The sequence below is a fragment of the Homalodisca vitripennis genome, chromosome 5 (genome assembly GCF_021130785.1).
Source record: "Homalodisca vitripennis isolate AUS2020 chromosome 5, UT_GWSS_2.1, whole genome shotgun sequence".
NCBI classification, from domain to species: domain Eukaryota; kingdom Metazoa; phylum Arthropoda; class Insecta; order Hemiptera; family Cicadellidae; genus Homalodisca; species Homalodisca vitripennis.
In genome coordinates, this window is record NC_060211.1 from 105,041,346 (window position 1) to 105,061,709 (window position 20,364).

The following is a 20,364-nucleotide window of genomic DNA, read 5'->3' on the forward strand; positions in this document are numbered from 1 at the left end:
AGTGGCTGAATTTATATTTTTAAATTTATTGTGTTAGTTTTTAAATAAAAAACATTGGCTCCATATTTTTCTTTGTCCAGAAAAAGTATTATTTGTTTTATTTTGTTGAATCAAACCATATTAAAACCCTTTGGCTAATTTTTGCTAAGTAATTTTTTACGAGTTTATCCCAAAATGATCAGGTTTCTTCAGCCCTCGTAAGTGCTAGTGGGCAGTGTAACATTAGCACAAAACAACAGACTCAAGATGTCAACTAGCATAGAGGGTGAACAGTTTGTCTCCCAAACCTTGAAGAGATTTTGATATGAATGACTCATCCATTCCTCCAAAATGTGGCTATCTGTTTTTCGGAATAGCAAATATTGTTATCAATCCAATTTAAATAATATATTTTTACTATAGAAATATTCTTAGTACTTCTACCATATATGTTTTAATATGTAATATACTTTATTGTAATTACATAGAAGTAATTAATGTAAGTGTAATTGTATTTTTTATAGTGTAAAACACATCTAAAGTTTGTACGCCACCTGTACGCTAAACCTCGTTACAATATTGACTTGTTATCATGAGGTGCAGCCATGAATTTAGATAACATCCGATGTCACTCAATAAAAAGTTCAGAACATCCGATGTCACTCAATAAAAAGTTTAGAGTGAGTGTCAATTATCTTTGTGTTGTACAGGTGGTACCCCTGTCTCAGCGTAGTGGTGTGATCGAATGGTGTAGCAATACTATACCTCTGGCCATCTACCTCGTCGGGGGTGAAGGAGTGACGGGGGCACACACACGTTACAGAAAGGAGGATTGGTCTCCTAAAGTGTGCCGGCAGAAAATTATGGTGAGTTTTGTTGAAATTTTGAATTAATTACATCAGTTATGCTGGCTAGAATACACAACTCACTAACTTTTATATTGGCATTTTGTGCAATGAATGAGACACACAGTAGACAGAATTATTGGATTATATATTTGTAATTTTCTGATTTAATGATGATTTTCTCTTGTTTGTGGTTCAATAATGTCTCTCAGGTTTAATGAATTTGCTATTCATATTTTGTCTTGAAAGAAAAAAGCTAAAACTTATATATGCTTTGTGTTGTTGAAATATTTTTTACAAAAGTTAATTTTTATAATAATTTTATTAATTTATTTTTTGAAATGTATGTGTACAATACAACACATACAAACAATGTATGAGTCACCTTTTTATGTAATATTCTTGGTTTATCGTTTTGTTCTTTGTGTTGGGATTTTTTTTAGATAAATCAATCGTCTGACAAGTGGATAAAAATGTGAAACCTGCGTCAGCGAACCATGTGCAGACTTTCACAGTGACAGTGTCTGACAGTTGATTTTAAGTCAATAAAACTAAAAATTATCATTTTATATTCTTTAATATTTTTGATACCATTCCATTGTGACCGCCACCAAAACTGTGTAACTGACAATCGATATTATTTCGTTAGAAAATTTACTCTATGGATTTCAGGAAAACCCAGATTGTATGCTTATACAGTGCACATTAGCTCTTGGATCCTAGACTACAATGATTGTGCATATCTGAAATAGTTTTCATTTTTTGATGTAACAGTTTTTGTTCTAAAAATACTGCAATATTGGTAGGTAATACTGCGTATAATTTCTATGTATTTATAATTGTGGCTCACAATAGTGTAAACTCTATAGCAGGGAGTTTTTTTAATTTGTGATTATAAGTGGTTTTTAGGGCATTTAGGCATATATCAACTGACATTAAATTGGAAAACATTTCACTTAACTATTGTTTTATTCCAAACAGATGATTTTGTATGTTAAATAAGTTTAAAATATTGTATGAAGCAATACAGTATAATAAGTACATTTTTAACTTGGTAATAAACTAATTGGTAATTTCCAATAGTAATTTTGCCAAAATGGCTTCAAAAATAAAATATTTTTTCTATTACCATAATTATCTTGCATTCTACGTTATTCGTAATACGTTATTATAGCACTATTATTTATACTCCTAAAACTTGTGTAGCTAAATGAACGTAAATGGCCCTACTTTTATTAATGATACTGCTTATAGAGAAGTGTAGGATTAGTACTGAAGATCAATACCATCGTGCTATTTGTCAACTTTGCTTGCTGCGTATACCAATTTTATTCAGAAATGTTTTCCTTAATGTATGAATTAAGTAATCCCAATATTTATTTAAATGTTTTGTTTATAAAATGTTTCTACAAACAGGTATTAGACCAAAACCACGAGGGTTAGGATTTGGTCTAATTTCAACCTGTATATAGTTTTACTTAAAAAAAGGGCATAATTGTGTTTTAGGATGCAGCCAAGAGTAGTAATGGAAAGAAGCTGGCAGTTTTCAAAGAAGTGTGTGCTCACTTTAAACCAGTTTTCCGTAATTTCTTCTTTGAAAATTTCCAGAATCCAGGAATCTGGTTTGAGAGGAAATTAGCTTACACTCACAGGTAAGTGATAATGTACTGGTCTAGAATTTAGTTACTACAGTTCTAATATAACTACATCCCTTCATACTAAATAAATATTTAGAATATTGTACTCATAGTACAGATGAGATTGACCTGGAAGAAGTCAAACTGGAGATTTGAAATTGTAATTAGAATTCAGTATTATCCATAAAGAAGTCAGGCATGAGGGATGACAAATCGTAAGATGTCAAACAGAATGGTAAGTTCAGTATTGTAATGAGAAGTTCAATAGCAAGAAGAAGTCAAATGTAGAGTCAAATTAGAAGAGACCTCAAGTTGTTGGAAGTCATACTGTAAGGAGATATATTCAGGAGAAGGTTGTGTTTTCCCTAGTATTAATAGCTTCTAATCTCTTAAAATATAAAAATTAGATACGCAACACTTGATTGGTAACAATACAAGTAATTTATCTTATTTCTTGTTCATTCTAATTTCCAATAGTTGATCTGTTAGCGATTGATGTTGAATCAACATAGAATTCCAAAGGCCACTAATTTTAAAAGATTAAAAAAAGACACTTGGATGTTTTATTTTTGTAGGGTAGTATTATTTTTATGAAGTTAATGTTACGTGTTAGGGTTTTGTTTATTATTATAAACAGGTAACTTGGGTATTACAGAGATAATGTAGATTCTTAAACACTGTCAGTTTGCCCAGTTACTACACATTAATTACTCTCTTCTTAAGAGGTTATATTGTATGCTTTAAGCTTAATTGGTAATATATAATAAAGCAGTGTTTGATATTGCAGTGTTGCTACCTCCTCTATGGTTGGCTACATCATGGGCCTTGGTGACCGACATATTTGTAATATTCTCATTGACCAGCGGACAGCTGAAGTCATTCATATTGACTTTGGTAAGTTCATCAATTAAATAAATATGTTGAGTCCGTAATTTTGGAGTTGTAAATAAGATGCAAGTTCCTGATCTACATTATATGCCTTCTAGAAAACATTCTTCTGTGTTTCCCTGTGAACTCTGAATTAGTAATAATTCTAGATCAAGTTGAGGGACTCATTAAAAACAATGTTTCCCTGAGCATTTCTACAGTGCAGAATAATTTACTGAGAGAATTTGGGTGGAAGGATTTACTCCTTAGATAAGCAAATAGTGCAAATGAATTCTTTTAGAAAACATTAAAATATTTAGAACACAGAAGCTTATTTATAATAAATTATTTTGTATCTTTATCCAATTTTATAACCAGACAAAGTAGTATCTTGATACACTTAAATAACAATCACCAGATACATAAATAAATAGAAAGTAATGATTTCACAATATCACGACGAGAGGTGTGGCAAAGCTGTTTCTCGAATCTTCCTAATTTTCAAATAAGTTTATTTGCGGACGATCAAGGTGTTGTCACACTTTCTATACAAAAACGTAGATTGATACAAAATAATTACCAGTTTTTTAAATAATATTTTGCTCACAACTTATATTTGTAGTTGTGCTTATATAGATATATTTCCAATATACCCATTGGATATATATATATATATATATAATAATTTCAATAAACATTGAATCATAATAAGTACTTGCTCTGTCCAGATCTCTCACTTGCCAGGTGAGTGTGCTACCACTTCACCACAGAACCCTTACTTTTTGTGATTCAATTATTTTGTATTGGTCGTAATAGATTTTGAATGGAGGGTGGTTTTGAGGTACATGATGCGGCTTGAAAAACCGATAACTGTCCTAAAAAGCCCAAACAAGTTGAAACTTGGAACAATCATTTTATTCATCTTATAAATGATTCGGCTAAGTTCATTGGCCAGATGGGTATGCCATTTAATTTCAATACAGCTTTACTTTAAAAAATTTACAACCTATTCTTTATTAACCTGGAGTAAAACTGTTATGGAATGCTTATATCATTTCGTAAACCTTTTGTTGTAAACTTATTTTATATCTTGGATAGTTTTCGAGATATTGAATACATGTATATCCCATGAGAATAAATTAATATTTCAGCTGTCGCAAAATCTCGACTGAGTTAGGACTATTTTTATTTAAACTGCATTACATAAAATGTTGTACCAAATTTTGGAAATTATTAATTGACATTATGAATGCCAAAGGAGAATTACTTTAAAAGCACAATCAGAGCTACAAAATCTCTGTCAGATCTGACACAGCATCTGAGGATATATGACCTATTAGCCACAATCGCAGCAGACTCATGGCAAAGTGCAATTATAATATATAAATACAAGCTGTAAGCAAAATATTATTTAAAAAACTATGGTAATTATTTTTTTATCAATCTACGTTTTTGTATCGAAAGTTTGACAATACCTTAATCGTCCGCAAACAAACATATTTGAAGGTTAGGTGGATTCGAGATTCAGCTTTGCCACACCTCTAGTCGTGATATTGTGAAATCATGACTTTCTATTTATTTATGTATCTGGGATTGATTTTAAGTGTATCAAGGTAAGAAACATATGATCTGAAAAAAATCATTTCATATTTTTAACCATCCTGTTCGACCTAACTATAGTAAGTTGCTTAGAGGATATTACGTTAGACAGCCTAATGTGCTACTTGTGTTTAAACTTGAGGGTAACACATCTACCAAAATTGAAATAAATAGATGGATTACAGTCACCTGCCCATCCTCGAAGCAGTGACTACTGGATCCTCCTGCAGTTACCATCCTTCTCTAGAATTATCAAGTAATATAAATAAAACCCTCTACTAAAGGATTCAACCGAGCCAATTCACTAGTTCGAAGTGTATAAATTTGGTTTTTATTTTTATTAATCAGTTACATTAATTTAATTCTATGTGTGTTTAAGGTATTGCGTTTGAGCAGGGGCGCACTCTAGTTACAGCTGAGACTGTCCCGTTTCGCCTTACAAGAGACATTATTGATGGAATGGGTGTCTCAGGTGTTGAAGGAGTATTTAGGAGGTGAGATAGATATAATTCTGGAATCTCTATTAAGAAAGATAATAGACAATGTACATCAAACGTATTTACAGCGAGGAGTATGTCAGGGAACATTAGTAATATCCATTAAAATATCAGATGTAACTTAATGTTTAACTCGTTGTTTTCAGTTAAGTTATGTAACAAATTTATTAGAATACACTGATTAGATAATTGTAGAGTTTTTTATTTATATAAATTACTAGTGTACAACTTCTTAATAATGCAAACCCAAAAAGTTCAAAATATACATATATATATATATATATATATATATATATATATATATATATATATATATATATATATATATATATATATATATATATACAGGGTGTTCTGAAAAAAGGTGCCCATAAGTCAGGGCGTGATTCCTCACATCAAAATAAGAAAAAAAGGTCTAATTAACATAGGTCCGAAAATGCTTAGTTACCAAGTTATACAGGGTGAAAGATTTCGTCTGAATTTCAGTTCCCCTGCTGCAACGAAGCCCTACGGGTATTTGTTGGCTGTTAATTAAGATGTACAATTTAGCGTACTTTATGTAAAATGAACTGAAAAATTGAATAAAAACCGTTTCCAGACCTGTAGCTACAGTAATTTTTAAGATATGTGACGAAATACGCGAAACTTGGTCCCGAAAAACAAGTTACATTTAGGTTTGAAGCAGATTTACTATGTTAAATGTACAATAAACACAAAATATTTTTTCACGGTACTTGTAGAAAATTTAATTTCGAAGAGAAAGATGTAAAATAAGTCTATAATAGACAAACGCAAACTTTAAAAAATAATCCTTAATTACATACAAAACGCATGAAAAATAGACAAAATCTGTTAAGCTCTCTACAAATGTAATATTGAAATTAAAACAGCTGTTTTATTAAAACAAATTAATGAGTTACTATTATTTTTTATCAAGTAAATATATTTAACAATCATACATTATCATACATAAAAAAGTTATCTGAATTATCATTCAACAAAAAAGTTACACTTGTCCTAAAAAACTAACCACGTCACAGTAGATGTTCAAAATGTTTCCCCTCATTCAAAATACAAGCATCCAGCCGTCTTCTCATAGACTGCCGAACTCTTTCGAAGATCCCAGGTGTCTCACGTATCCTTTGAATCCCTTTAACAATCCTTATTCGCAACTCTTCTATGGTATCCACAGGCGAGTCGTAGACAAGCGTCTTTAAATGTCCCCATAAGAAAAAGTCTAGAGGATTGAGGTCAGGTGACCTTGCAGGCCATGCTACTGGGGCTCCTCGACCAATCCATCTGTTTGGATATGCTTCATTTAAAAATTCTCTTACTTGTAATGTGTAATGAGCTGGAGCTCCATCCTGCATGAACCACATGTTGTTGCGTGTGTATAGTGGCACATCTTCGAGTAACTCATTCAGATTAGTCGTCAAGAAATGTAAATAATTTTCACCATTGAGCGTATCAGATAAAAAACTAATAAAAATTTTATCACCCAGAATAGCAGCCCATACGTTTATAGAAAACTGATATTGGTGACGGTTCTCTGAAATAGCACGTGGATTTTCAATTGCCCACATGTGAGTATTGTGGGTGTTAAGAATAGCCATTCTTGAAAATTTTGCTTCATCAGTAAAGATAACGTAATTTAAAAAATGTGGATTTCTGCACCTTTGGATAAGCCATTGGCATAGCTGAACACGAGGAAAGTAATCTCGAGGCAAAAGAGCCTGGACCCTTTGATAGTGATAAGAATGCAACTGCTGCTCGTGTAAAATCTTCCAGACAATTGAATTACTAACACCGAAATCCAAGGCTAGTTCTCTAGTACTTCTTCCAGGATGATTCTCTATTTCGTCCAACACGCCCTCCTCCAATTCAGCTGTACACGTTGTACGTGGCCGTCCTGATCTACCAACTTTTCCAGATTTAAAGGTTCCCGTCTCGCTTAGCCTTCTATGAATGGAAGAAAACATTTTATGAGTCGGTAACTGTCTATGAGGAAAATGTTCCTGATAGAGTCGTCTAGCCTGACGACTGTTGCAATGTGCAAGACCGTACATTAAATGCATGTCTGCCATTTCACCATTAGTGTACATAATATTCATATTACCTGCCATGATGAATAAGATATTATTAGCTATCAAAAATTAACTTCAACGGCACTCGCACTAACTTGTATTAAAGTACAGATCTACACACGCACTTAATGAGCAATGGAAAAATAGCTGCTTGTAATGTTTATTTAAATTATTATAAACAATGTTACATTGTTAAAACATATGTTTTAAATAGAAATTATTTTGTTTCTCAAATCAAATATTTTAATAAAACAGCTGTTTTAATTTCAATATTACATTTGTAGAGAGCTTAACAGATTTTGTCTATTTTTCATGCGTTTTGTGTGTAATTAAGGATTATTTTTTAAAGTTTGCGTTTGTCTATTATAGACTTATTTTACATCTTTCTCTTCGAAATTAAATTTTCTACAAGTACCGTGAAAAAATATTTTGTGTTTATTGTACATTTAACATAGTAAATCTGCTTCAAACCTAAATGTAACTTGTTTTTCGGGACCAAGTTTCGCGTATTTCGTCACATATCTTAAAAATTACTATAGCTACAGGTCTGGAAACGGTTTTATTCAATTTTTCAGTTCATTTTACATAAAGTACGCTAAATTGTACATCTTAATTAACAGCCAACAAATACCCGTAGGGCTTCGTTGCAGCAGGGGAACTGAAATTCAGACGAAATCTTTCACCCTGTATAACTTGGTAACTAAGCATTTTCGGACCTATGTTAATTAGACCTTTTTTTCTTATTTTGATGTGAGGAATCACGCCCTGACTTATGGGCACCTTTTTTCAGAACACCCTGTATATATATATATATAAAATTATAAACATTAGAATACAAACACAGAATGGCTGTTTGTGCAGCAGAAATATTTATCTGCAAGACTATGACTATTCAACACATAAATAAAATAATGTAAAATTAATGACGTTTACTGAGCTCTTGTATTCTTATACTATGAAATTACCATAGTTAGTTTTTTCATAGTACTTAATCAGTAGAGAAAAAGGATAACATTTAGATTTACATTATTGGTACGTGTTTATAACATTGCTATGAATATTGTAGAGTATTAAAAATGGAACACAACATTGTTTTGTTATATCTTATAAGCCGTGTAAAAAAAACATATTGTACCATAAGTGGATAAACTATAACACTATATAACAAACTATAGCAGAGAGAGAGAGAGAGAGAGAGAGAGAGAGAGAGAGAGAGAGAGAGCTTTATTTCAAAATCACAAAGACCTGAAATGGCGTTACAAATTAATACAATTAATTACAACAATTTTCTTGCTTCACAAATCAATTTCGGTTTTGAATCCATGATTAGTGATGAAAGTGTTGCCAGTTCAAAAACTCATTCACACTGTAGAAAGGGTTTTCAAGAAGCCACCTGGTGAGATGAAGCTTTAGCGTTCTGGGGTTCTCACTCTTGATGACTTGAGGCAGGATGTTGTAGAATTTTGCCCCTGCATATGATGGTTTTTTTTCAAAAAGTGTCCGATGATGAGCAGGAAGGCTAAAGTTTTGGGCATTTCTGGTATTATACCCATGCAGGTCTTGATGTCGAGTCTGCTGATTTGAGGTCGCCAGGACGATGACTTCGTAGATGTAGAAACCCACAACTGTCATCAACTTCAGCTCCTTGAAATGTCCTCTGCAGCTGTCTCTCCATCCCAGCCCAGATAACAGCCTCACTGCTTTCTTCTGAAGAACGAGCACACGTTCTAAGTTGTGTTGGGAAGATGCACCCCACGCCATTATACCATACCTCATATTGCTCTCAAAAAGGGCATGGTAGGCAGTTAAAACTGCTTCAGGCGTGCTAACTGCTTGCGTTCTTCTGAGGGCGAATAGGGCACTGCTGAGTTTCTTGCAGAGAGAATCTATGTGGTCCTGCCAGTTCAGCGAGTCATCAATGATTACTCCAAGATGTTTTGTCGCTCTTACCGCCTGGAAGTCAGGCAAAGCTGAGACTTCTTGTTTCTTGCTTCCAAAGATGATTTGGGTAGTCTTTGATTCATTGAAGACTAAGTCATTGCTCTGGCAGTATTCAATGGCAAGGTTTACAGCTATAAAAGAATTTACTTCAAGGGTTTCTAAAGATTTGTGCGCTGTTAACAAAACCGAATCGTCAGCATACATAACTGTGTGGCTTAAAGGCTCAACGTACTGAGGCAGGTCATTCGTATATAAAATGAAAAGAATCGGGCCAAGGACCGACCCTTGTGGAACACCTCTTTTCACTGGTAGGAGGCTAGACCTAGTCTTAGTCTCAAGACCATTCACCATCTGTCTGATCTCCACAAGCTGCTCACGATCACTGAGGTAACTCTTAAACCACTTCATTGGATCATCCCGAAAACCAAGAAATCTCAGTTTATCAAGTATTAGGTCATGGCCGAGACAATCAAAGGCCTTACTCAAGTCCATAAACATACCAATGACATTTTTGCCTTCATCCATGCTATCCACTATGTGTTCTACCATGTCAACAAGAGCTGTCTGAGTTGATTTCTTGTGAAGGAAGCCATGTTGACTCGTTGTCAAGATATTGTTGTTGTTAAGGTGCTCAAAGATTCTTATCAGGACAATCTTTTCTATAATCTTTGAAAATGTTGAAATGAGCGATATCGGCCTATAATTTTCAACACTGTGTTTGCTTCCGTTCTTATGCAGTGGAATGACTTTGGCGAATTTCATTTTCTTGGGAAACTCTCCACTTTGTAGGGACAGATTGGTAACATGTACTAGTGGGAGAAGCAACTCACTTTTACAGACCTTTACAATGCTTGATGATATCTCATCTAAACCAGCAGATGGTTTTACTTTCAGGCCATTTAGGACATCGCTAAGTTCTTTTGGAGAAGTCGGCTTGAGTACTAAAAGTGGAGATTGGATGTAAAGAGGTGTGTTTTGAGTTGCGGGTGATGGACCTCCAGAGGATCTCGAAGGACCTTTATTTAGTGTTTTTTCTGCTATGGTGGCAAAATGCTCATTAAAATAGTTAGATATTAAAGTCGGGTCTTCTACAATATTTCCAGAAATTTTGAGATGATCCAGATTTCCTGCTGATTTTGTCTTTTTCAGGTGTCTCTCATTGTTGATAGTGTTCCAAATGGCTTTGGATTTGTTTGTGGAGTTATTAATATGCTGAGCACTGAAGTTGCGTCTGATAGATTTCAGTTTGTTATCGTAGGTTCTTTTGTGCTGGGCAGCAGTTTGTTTGTCTTCTTCTTTTCCACTCATGATAAATTTTTCTTCAGCCTCAAGAAACTGTTGTTTGAGTGCTCTTGCTTCTGCATCACAGAGTGGTATAGTCTTAAAGTTGTTATTAATTCTCGATTTTTTTAGGGGACAAACCTTATCTAGAGCTGCTGTAATAATCGAAAGAAAATTATTGTAAGCTTCGTTGGCATCTTCTGTTTTGAATACAGTGTCCCAATTTTCTTCCGCCAGGCAGTGTTTTAGGTTGTTGAGGCTACGATTATTGAGATGTCGTCTGACTGACGATGATGAAGTTTTCTTTCTAACTGGAAGGTTTAGTTTGCATAATTGGCCAGTATGGTCAGAAATGCCAGTGTTGAGAATCTCCACATCCATGTTCTGAATATTTCCACTGTCAACACATACGGCGTCAATTGAAGAGCGTGTATTCTGCGTGACTCTTGTTGGTGGTAGGGGTAACCTTTCCATGTTATATGAAAGTAAAAGCTCATTCAGCAGACTGCCTTCAGGAGTTTGCTTCAACAAGTCGATGTTAATATCACCAATCATCACCTTTATGCAGTTTTGAGATGGGAGTGTATCTAGCACATTCGTGATGACTTGAAGGGCTTGCGTGATAGCTTGGTTGCTGTTGGTGGGGGGTCTATATATTCCCAGTATGAATACACTAAATTTTTTAGTAAGTTGGACTGTAACTGCAGACATTTCACATACCAAAGGGATGCTGTGATGTTCAATGTTTATTCCATGTATTTCGCTATCCAATGTTTTGTGCTTAAAGATGGCTACTCCACCCTTTATATTGTCCTCCCTGCAAAAAGAAGAAACCAACTCATAGTTGATTAAACGAGTGTTACACATTTTGTCAAAGTTTTGGCCGTGCTCTGTAATTACAACTACATGGGGATTCAGAGAATAGAGAAGGTGATTGAAGCGGTCTATTTTGTTACTTATTCGGTCAGCATTTTGGTGGAAGATGACCAAGGATTTTGTGGTTTGGAAGTCTGATCTGATCCCAACCTCACAGTTGTTATGATGATCCATTGTCACTTGTCTGCCCATTTCCGGAGTAGAAGACTTTGGTTGTGGAATATCCTGGAAGGATATGTCACTTTCTTCCGCCCCTTCTTCTTGTAACTCATTTCTAAAAAAGAAGTTTGTCTGAACACCTGACTGCCTCCTCCTGTTGTTCTCGGCTGCAATTCAATTGTCCTTTGGCTAGTTTCCCCTGTCGATGGTGGTTGAGAGAGTTTTTCTGTTGGGGTTTGACTGATTCCCCCTGTCACTTTTGAATGCAGCTCAATTGTCGTTTGGCTGGTTTCCCCTGTCAATGGTGGTTGAGACAGTTCTTCTGTCGGGGTTTGGGTGATTCCCACTGAAAGTTCTGATTGGAGCTTAGTTGTCAAGTGGCCGTTTTTTTCTGTCCTCAGTTTACTCTTAGCCATTTGAAGGGAGACACTGAAAAAATTGTTCTTTTTCAGGTGGCTAAAATTATTGTTTGGTTGAGGAATAAGTTTGTATGATTTTATGTTAGCTGTCTTTTTTACTGGGGTATTTTGTTTGGCTTTACATTCACCAGCCTGGAATTGCTGCAGAATTGAATTAAGAGTACGTTCCATATCATTTTGTTTATTTTTAATGTTTCCTAGTTCAATCAGAAGTGATGGGGATGTTAAAAGGGAGTCTGGTTGCTCCAGGGAGTTAGTACATGGGGTTAATGTGTTTAAGACTGGTGTGTTATTGAATGTTTGGGTTTCCTTTTCACAAAAAGTTTGTGAGTTTGTCAACTGATTTGATACATTCTTTAAATCACTTAACTGTTTAGTCAATGCCCGATTTGTTTTTTCCAGACTATTTATTTTATCTAAATGTTGATTCAGCAGTTGGTTTTGGTTTTGTTCGTACTCTTCATAAAACTGCTGCAGTTCAAACTTGGCATGTTTACTTTTATCCAGTTGGTTAGAAGCATCTACTAACTGTTCATAGAGTCTCTCTATTTGGTTTAAGTGTTTTTCTTCATTTGTTGACATTGCCTCAATTTTAGATTCCAAACTAGTTAAATTGGCACTTAAGACAATTTTATCCTGATTTAACTTATAAATCTCTTCTTTGAGCTTCTGATTTTCCTGCAGTAAAGCATTTCCAGCTTCTGCTGCTAGTGTTAGTGAAGTTTCTAAATCAGCTTCTTCTAGCTTGTCATGATTTTGAATTCTGGTTTTTACTTCATCCAGATTAGTTTCAGGCTCTGAAAATTGGTGGTATGGAGATTGAAATGTTGCCAGCTGCCTATTTGGTGAGAGCTGTTGGGGATTATGTCTACTTTGATTATTTAGTTCTACTTCCTTTAAACCCTCATTCCCAGCTGGTTTACATTTAGGACATTTCCAATCATCTATTTCAACTTTTGTAATTTTTTTGAATTGTTTGTCTGACCAATTCAGACATTTGGAGTGAAACCATAATTTACAGGTACCTGTGCAGAAAATTCCTTGGTATTTTACACCTATACCACATACTCCGCATGGAAATTTAGACATCTTTGATTTATTTTTAGACAATAACAATTTAAAATTCAAATTATTCTTGTCCAAGAGTCAGAATGTCAAATAATGTATAGAAAGAAATACACTTCAATAATTGGCAGTTGGCAAGTGCAGTGATAGCTGGGTGTCGCAGTGTGCTGACAGTGCTGACACGGCTAGGTCAGTGCCCCAGTTACATGTGGCCAAGCAGCTGTGCGGTGGACTAGTTAGCTGTTAGCTTGTGAGTTGTCTATGACGTCACTCTGTTTCGTCAGATATTGTCGTGAGTTGGAAGAGTTGTGGCGTCACTTGCTGACGTACAGGTTGTGTCTTTTAATATTCCATATATGTATGTGAATAATAGAAATTGAAATTATCTAGTTTCTCAATGTTTAATGAAGAAACTATGGTTTAATATGATCAAAACTACAGTGTTATTATGTCATAAAATAATCTTCTTGAAAATGCGTCAGTTACTTGTGTTTTTATATTTTCTTGAAAATTCAGTTTTCTTTGATATTTATATAAGTGTGTTTTTATTTAAAGGAGAGATAAATTAATAAACTGTTTTTATCCAATTTTTCACATATAGCAAATATATGTTTCTCTATAACATTGTGAATGTAAACAATTTCTGTGTTTTTATCTGAACTACACAAATAATATTGCTGGTAAAAAGTAGTCTCAGTTTGCACCCAATCCTGGGAAGTAGGCATACAGTAACAGTCGCCAGTGACCTTGACCATTGAGCCATTCAGGATGGCAAGATAACAGCTGCAGTCTGTTCAAAGTTAAAGCTGTTTGACATTTGTCTGGTAATAATCTAGTGAGGCTGTTCCTGTTTCCAAGTTACTACATGAATCAGACTAGTGTTTCACTTCCTGTTCAGCCACTAATTAATTAATCAACAAATATTAATTAAAACAATTTTTATTTTTACTTATATCTCACTTGTAATTTTGGATATGATAAAAAATATAGTGTATTATACTTTTCATCTCATAGAGTGCTTCATTGTTTTAAAAAACTCCAATTAAAACTATGCTTAAAAATGTGCTTTGACCATGCCAAAACTGTAAGTATTTTTATCTCTAATACTTTCTTTACTGATAAAAAATAATTGAAAACCTGATACTTGTGCCGAGTTATGGTGTCTATTAAACTGTAGTTACCCACTTAAAAGCTATCCCAATTACATATTTAGCACCTAATCATAAATCAAAACTGACACTGAAATCACCAACACTGATCACCATGTATGGTATGTCAACACCCAGAGTACAGTTCTTGGACAATTTGACAATGTTTTAGCATGTGGTGTCTTTTGATCTTGAGAGAAAAGCAAAGAGACAGAAGAAACATCCTCTGTCATGACTTTTAAATTCTTCAACTTTCATTTGATTTGAGTCTATGCAGTTTACATTTAATTTATGATACAGTAAGAATGTTTTTTAATTGTAATAATACAAAACTTTAAGCCAATTGATAAAAATTGGCGAATCATACCATTTTGTAAGTGGTAATAATTTGAATTTGTGAACGCTATAATAAATTAAACTTCAGTGGCTCAATGTCACTTTATTTTTAAAATACAATTTTTAGAAAAATATTTCTGGAATGTTTTGTTTACTTTGAGTGTGGGTAATACATTACACTACGGATTATTAAAAGGTTAATACCTTTTAAACCTCAGTTTGTGAGTAATGTAACAAAAACTGTAAAAATTTAAGAATGCTGTGGTATTACTCACTTTAAACAATGTGCACTCCTGGACAAAAACTTTGTAACAATTATGTTTTCATTTATTTAGAAAATGTAATAGCTAAAAATCAGATACAAACCTTGTCTTGTTTATTTAATCTTCAGATTATACTAGGAAATTAATAAGAGTTATAATTTTGTTCAAAAGTATATTTTAATAGAAAAGGGTAAAAAAAGAGCTGATATAACTATTAGTTTTAAACCAAATTAAAATTCATCGCTATGTTTATCTCTAGTAGCTAACAGTCTTTTTAGTATCTGGTGTGTCTACCCCATGTGCGGATTACTTCCTGGAGCCTTTTCTTCAGGTGTCTTCCACCCCTATTCTAAGTGTTGTAGTTGGAGGATATTTCTCTGATTTCACACTATTCCAGATATGCCCAATAGGGACGAGGTTGGTGTTCTTAGTTGGCTAATCCATTGAGCTTATTCTGACGTCCCTAAGATAACTTCGTACAAGTGCTGCTCTATGTTGTTAAGCACTATCGTACATGCATTTGAAATTAGTGCTAAAAAAAGGAGCCAACTGAACTATATTTTCTTCTAGTATATCTTTTACACTTGTTCGAGGTAGCAGTGCTGGTCTAGGAAGTATGATTATGTGTTAGCGTCATATTGTATACCACACCAGAATATAACTGAGTCCCTATAAAAGGCACTCTGGGGGAGAAGCGCAGACTTGAACACATATTTCACCACAGCTTCTTTATAAACCTCTTGTTCATCTGGTAAAGATAGACTTACTCAAGTCTCGTTTGAGTAGAATGTTTTTTCAGCCATTCTCAAGCCAGTTGACATGATTGGGGGCAAATGTAAGTCGATTACATGCAGTGAGAAGAGGACCTGTAGCAGGCCTTCTATTCTTCAAATCCACTTTTCTGAGGTTTTTACTGGCGTTACGCCTAGGAATAGTTGCATTACGTACCTGCTTGATCAAACCTTGTAGCTCAGTAGTGGTAGCTGGTCTCCTGTGAAGTGTTCACTAGAAAACAATCATCAGTTCTGTCTTTCTACTGTGGAAAGGTGCGCTCCAGAAGTCCTAGCACCTGTACTTTACTCAGCAATAGTAAGATGACTATGCACATCCATTGTATTCTTTATCTGTATAATATTCTGTCATGATAATGAAATCAACTATTCTAATATAGGTTAAGTACTCTATCACTCAAAGCTAACCAGAATATTGAGAAACTATTAATAAAAAAAGAAAATTCAAACCTGTATAAACATTTATTATAAATAATATATATTATATATATGTGATTCAGTATTAAGCCATTTTCCATTTACAGTTTAAATTGGTTATTACATTATACTCTAAAGATGGCCTATTGCCGAATTTGTGTCTACAATATAATAAATGTTTAACAAGCATTTCAGTTTCCTTTTAAATTAATTACAAATATAAACCAACATTGTGGAGATAATAATATATAAGAAATTGTGTTAGTTAAAAATTAGGAGAGGGACAGAGTTTAAAGTTTAAACAGTAGGTAAGGTAAGAAAAGATAAAGAAAGAAGATAACATACATTTGTTCATTACATTATCTTTATCTGTGTCTGTTCAAATCATTTCTTTTATGTAAATCTTTACCAGTACCTTAATAAGAGCAAGTTTTGAGTATGTTGTGAAACTTTTGTCCAGGAGTGTATTTCGAAAGAACAATTTTTGTGATAAGTATTGAATGTTTATGTTTAGAAAATGTTTGTTTATTTTAATGTTTAAAAACAATACTATTAGCAAATAATTATATGATAAAGAGTTGGCCTGTACAGGAGCTGTGAGAAGACGGTGGTGGTGTTGAGGGAATGCCAGTCCACCATCGTCACTATCCTCGAGGTGCTGCTGTATGATCCTCTGTACGTCTGGACCATGACTCCGGCCAAGGCTATGGCCAAACAGTCAAATTCTGCCACTGCAAGGTCACTTCAGTCACAGCCCTCACAAGCCTCTGAGGGTCAGGTGAACAAGCTGGCGGAGAGAGCTCTGCTGAGGCTGAAGCAGAAACTCCAAGGTATCGAGGAAGGCAGCAATACCAGTGTCGAGGGCCAAGTGTCCAAGCTGATCCAAGAGGCCACAAACCCTGCCAACCTGAGCCGGCTGTTCCATGGCTGGCAGGCACATGTTTAAATAGCCCCCATTCATCACTTTTTGAAGTGTTAAAGTTCCTATTGAGTAACTGACATGTACACGTACGTTACATTTGATCAGATTAATGTAATATTGAAATTAGTTACAAACATTATTTTAAGCTATGTTACTTTAAGTATACAATTGAGTTTTTAAAACGTGCCTTGAAAACATTTCTAAACTGGAGCCTGATTTTAAAAGATCTTCTATTTATGTGTATGTATTATGTATTAATTGTAACTGCTACAGTTAGAAACTATGTTATGTTATTTTTTACTGTATCCTTAATTTTATTGGTAAGGTTTAATACATTAAACTTGTTATTATTACACTTTAAAATGGGTTTACTTTTAAAACATGGTACTAAAATTCATTTTTACAAGAATAATCAATTACTCATACATACTTAAGAAGAGCATCAAAAATATTTTATGTACCTGTGATACGATTATTAATATTCTTTACTAACTTTCAATAAATCTTATACAAATCTTATATTAACTATTGATTTTAGTAACCAAAATATTTTTTACACAAAAATGTTCCATAATCCTATAGATAGTTACATTTTGCACAAGAAAGTGTCATTACAAATTATTTAATTTTAACCAACATCCTTAATAACGTCTTCTCCTTATTTTTATCTAAAGTGACACTTTTTTATATTAATTTGTGGAACTTATTTTCACCAAAGGCTGTGAATATTTGTCCTGTATCTGTGACTCAGTGTATCTAATATTGCAATTGTACATTTCTAAGGTCATGACATTACTTACGATTCGCTTCAAATGTGATGATTTAGAATATCTTATTGTATTGTATTTAATAGCGAATTACATTTGAACAAAGACCATCTTCTTGTTCTTGATACTTTGGAGAAATTGGTAGCATGAAACCACCACAAGTTATAACAATAATACTAGTTTAATTATTTAGGAACAAAAACACTTAACCTTCACACATAATTTATTTATAATTTTACTCAAACTAAAACATTTGTTAGTGAAAATAAGATAATAATATATATTAATAAAAAATGTTTACTTTTGTATTGTTTGTAAATAGATTGTAATATTTTGCTATTGATATCTGTTCTTAATAAATATTGATTAAAATGTTATACTTTTCTTAGTTTTTTCCTTCTTGTATAGTCCTGATTTTGTTCTATAAATCAAACAGAACCATTAAATTGAAGTGTTAGCAGCATTTTGGGTGGCACTTAAGGAGGACCTGTTAAGTTTAAATCAAAATAGATTAGCTTAGATTAAAAGGGGGCTATAAAGGACTTATAGTACCTGCGTTGGATTCGATATTAAAATGAGTCCATTCAGCCTCTGCCCCTTTTAGGTAACTCTTTTACATTTCAGTCAATCCCAGCTCTCAAAAAATAAATTGTTGAAGATTAAATTTCACTAAATTTCTTTATTCAATGTATCAAGTTCTATTTGTAAATCCAATATAAATTTTGAATGTGAGATTTCATTTAAAATACAGTTCAATTAGCTAACTTTGTTTATCGAGTTCTGTTATTCAGGAAAAATAAATTTCAGTCTGATATTTTCACCTGCAAATTTATTTGAATTCTTTTGTAATAATATAGGAGTAAAAACATTACAAAATATCTTGAATTAATAAACAAAATATTAAATTAATGATAAATTAAATGATAAAATGTATAACTCAAGACCCTGCAAGTATTTTGATGCCGATGTCATACAGCCGCACTTCACATTAATGGTAGACGTGTATCCCACTAGGGATATGAGTCGTTATTAACATAGTACAGATAGGACTGCATGGCTATACAGCTGAGGGAGGTCTGCTTGGCAGCACGGCTCAGAGAGAACTATTCGCCCCATACGTCATTTTGTCTCCTGTAGCGTACAAATGGTTCCTGAATTGACCTTATCCAATAATAAGGGAAATGACCTGTATCAGAAGACCTTTGCTTAGTTTCATCAGCCAATGAGCCTCTTGCCAAATGATTTCCCAGAGAAACTCTGCTACTGATGACAGCACTTATCTCTAATTTTGAAATAGCTTGGTAGGCAATTTACTTGCTATATCACAAGCAGTCCAAGAAATTGCTTCTTCAAGCCATTTCTCACCAATTCGTCAGCGAGTTCATTGCCCTTAAAATCAGCATGTCCAGGAAACCAGCTAAAATATGTTAGGAAAAAAACTTAGAGCATTCAAATACCAGCTTTGAAGAAAATCTGTAAATTTAAGGGCCGCAAGATTGGCCTGGGCTGCCATTTTGTTCTGGGTTAAGATAGAAAGCTCTAGTTTCCATTGTTCTTCTTTTATCAAAACCTTACAAAATGCTTTTGGGGATTTTTCACTTGAAGAAGAGGGTAGATTTCAATCCTTGAAATGTAGTGTTGTACTTTTTTGTAACATTTAACGATACCAAATGTTTGAAATCTTATTATCCTTTCAAATCATTGAGGTGGGAGTACTGTTTAACAACGTTGAAAGCAACAAAGGAGTCAACAATAGGTATACCGCTTTCAAAAAGACTCTGGCTGATTTGAGTTCAGGCAGGGTGGGGTAAATACCCCTCCACGATGTGATGCTGCCTCTCACAGTATCCCCCACTCCACGCTCTATTGGATCATCTGAATGATCCGGCTCAGTCAGTATCTTTCACTGCTGCGATTCACTCAGTTGACCCGGTTAGTACAGAGTCACTAAACCTTCACACTAGAGCGTTACCAGTTATCGTGTTGACCGAATAATATGAATGAATGAGTGACTGAATGGAATGGCCAACTGATCGAAAGGATCCGCTCGCAAAAAAATTGAACGAATAGAAGAAGAAACATCATATTGTACAGTGAATGCATAGATATATAACAATAAATGTACTGTTTCAGAAATCTAGTAAATGTAAATATATCTATTAAAAATGTAATTTTAAGTTGTTGGATTCATTAGTAAATGTTTTGAATGTTGATACTTATGAACATTGGACTTGGTTTATTGATATGCCTTTGATTTATCATAAGTGAGGTTATTCCCTTATAAATTATTTAAATAAATTTATAAAAATCAAACAGAAACATTGCTCGTTAGAAAATAATTTATTTTTATAAATAACTACATATTTTAGTCATCTAACCGATTAAGTTCCCACCACTTTTCATAATACCCAGGCTCCCTACTACTTCCTTCAAGTTATACGATTACGGTTATATTCTTAATCGGTTAGCAG

The 20,364-nt window shown here is 33.8% G+C and overlaps 1 protein-coding gene across 2 annotated transcripts in view; it reads left to right on the forward strand.

Moving 5' to 3' along the window:
• The window catches only part of LOC124362635 (serine-protein kinase ATM), a 132,802-nt gene extending 114,532 nt beyond the window's left edge, over nt 1-18,270 (forward strand). For both annotated transcript variants that reach the window (XM_046817309.1, XM_046817310.1), the window contains exons 49-53: nt 690-845; nt 2,331-2,476; nt 3,249-3,355; nt 5,307-5,421; nt 16,796-18,270. In XM_046817309.1, the coding sequence (XP_046673265.1) occupies nt 690-845; nt 2,331-2,476; nt 3,249-3,355; nt 5,307-5,421; nt 16,796-17,150 (879 nt within the window). In that variant the 3' untranslated portion in view covers nt 17,151-18,270. The remainder of the gene's footprint in view (nt 1-689; nt 846-2,330; nt 2,477-3,248; nt 3,356-5,306; nt 5,422-16,795) is intronic.
• Nucleotides 18,271-20,364: the final 2,094 nt, after the last annotated feature.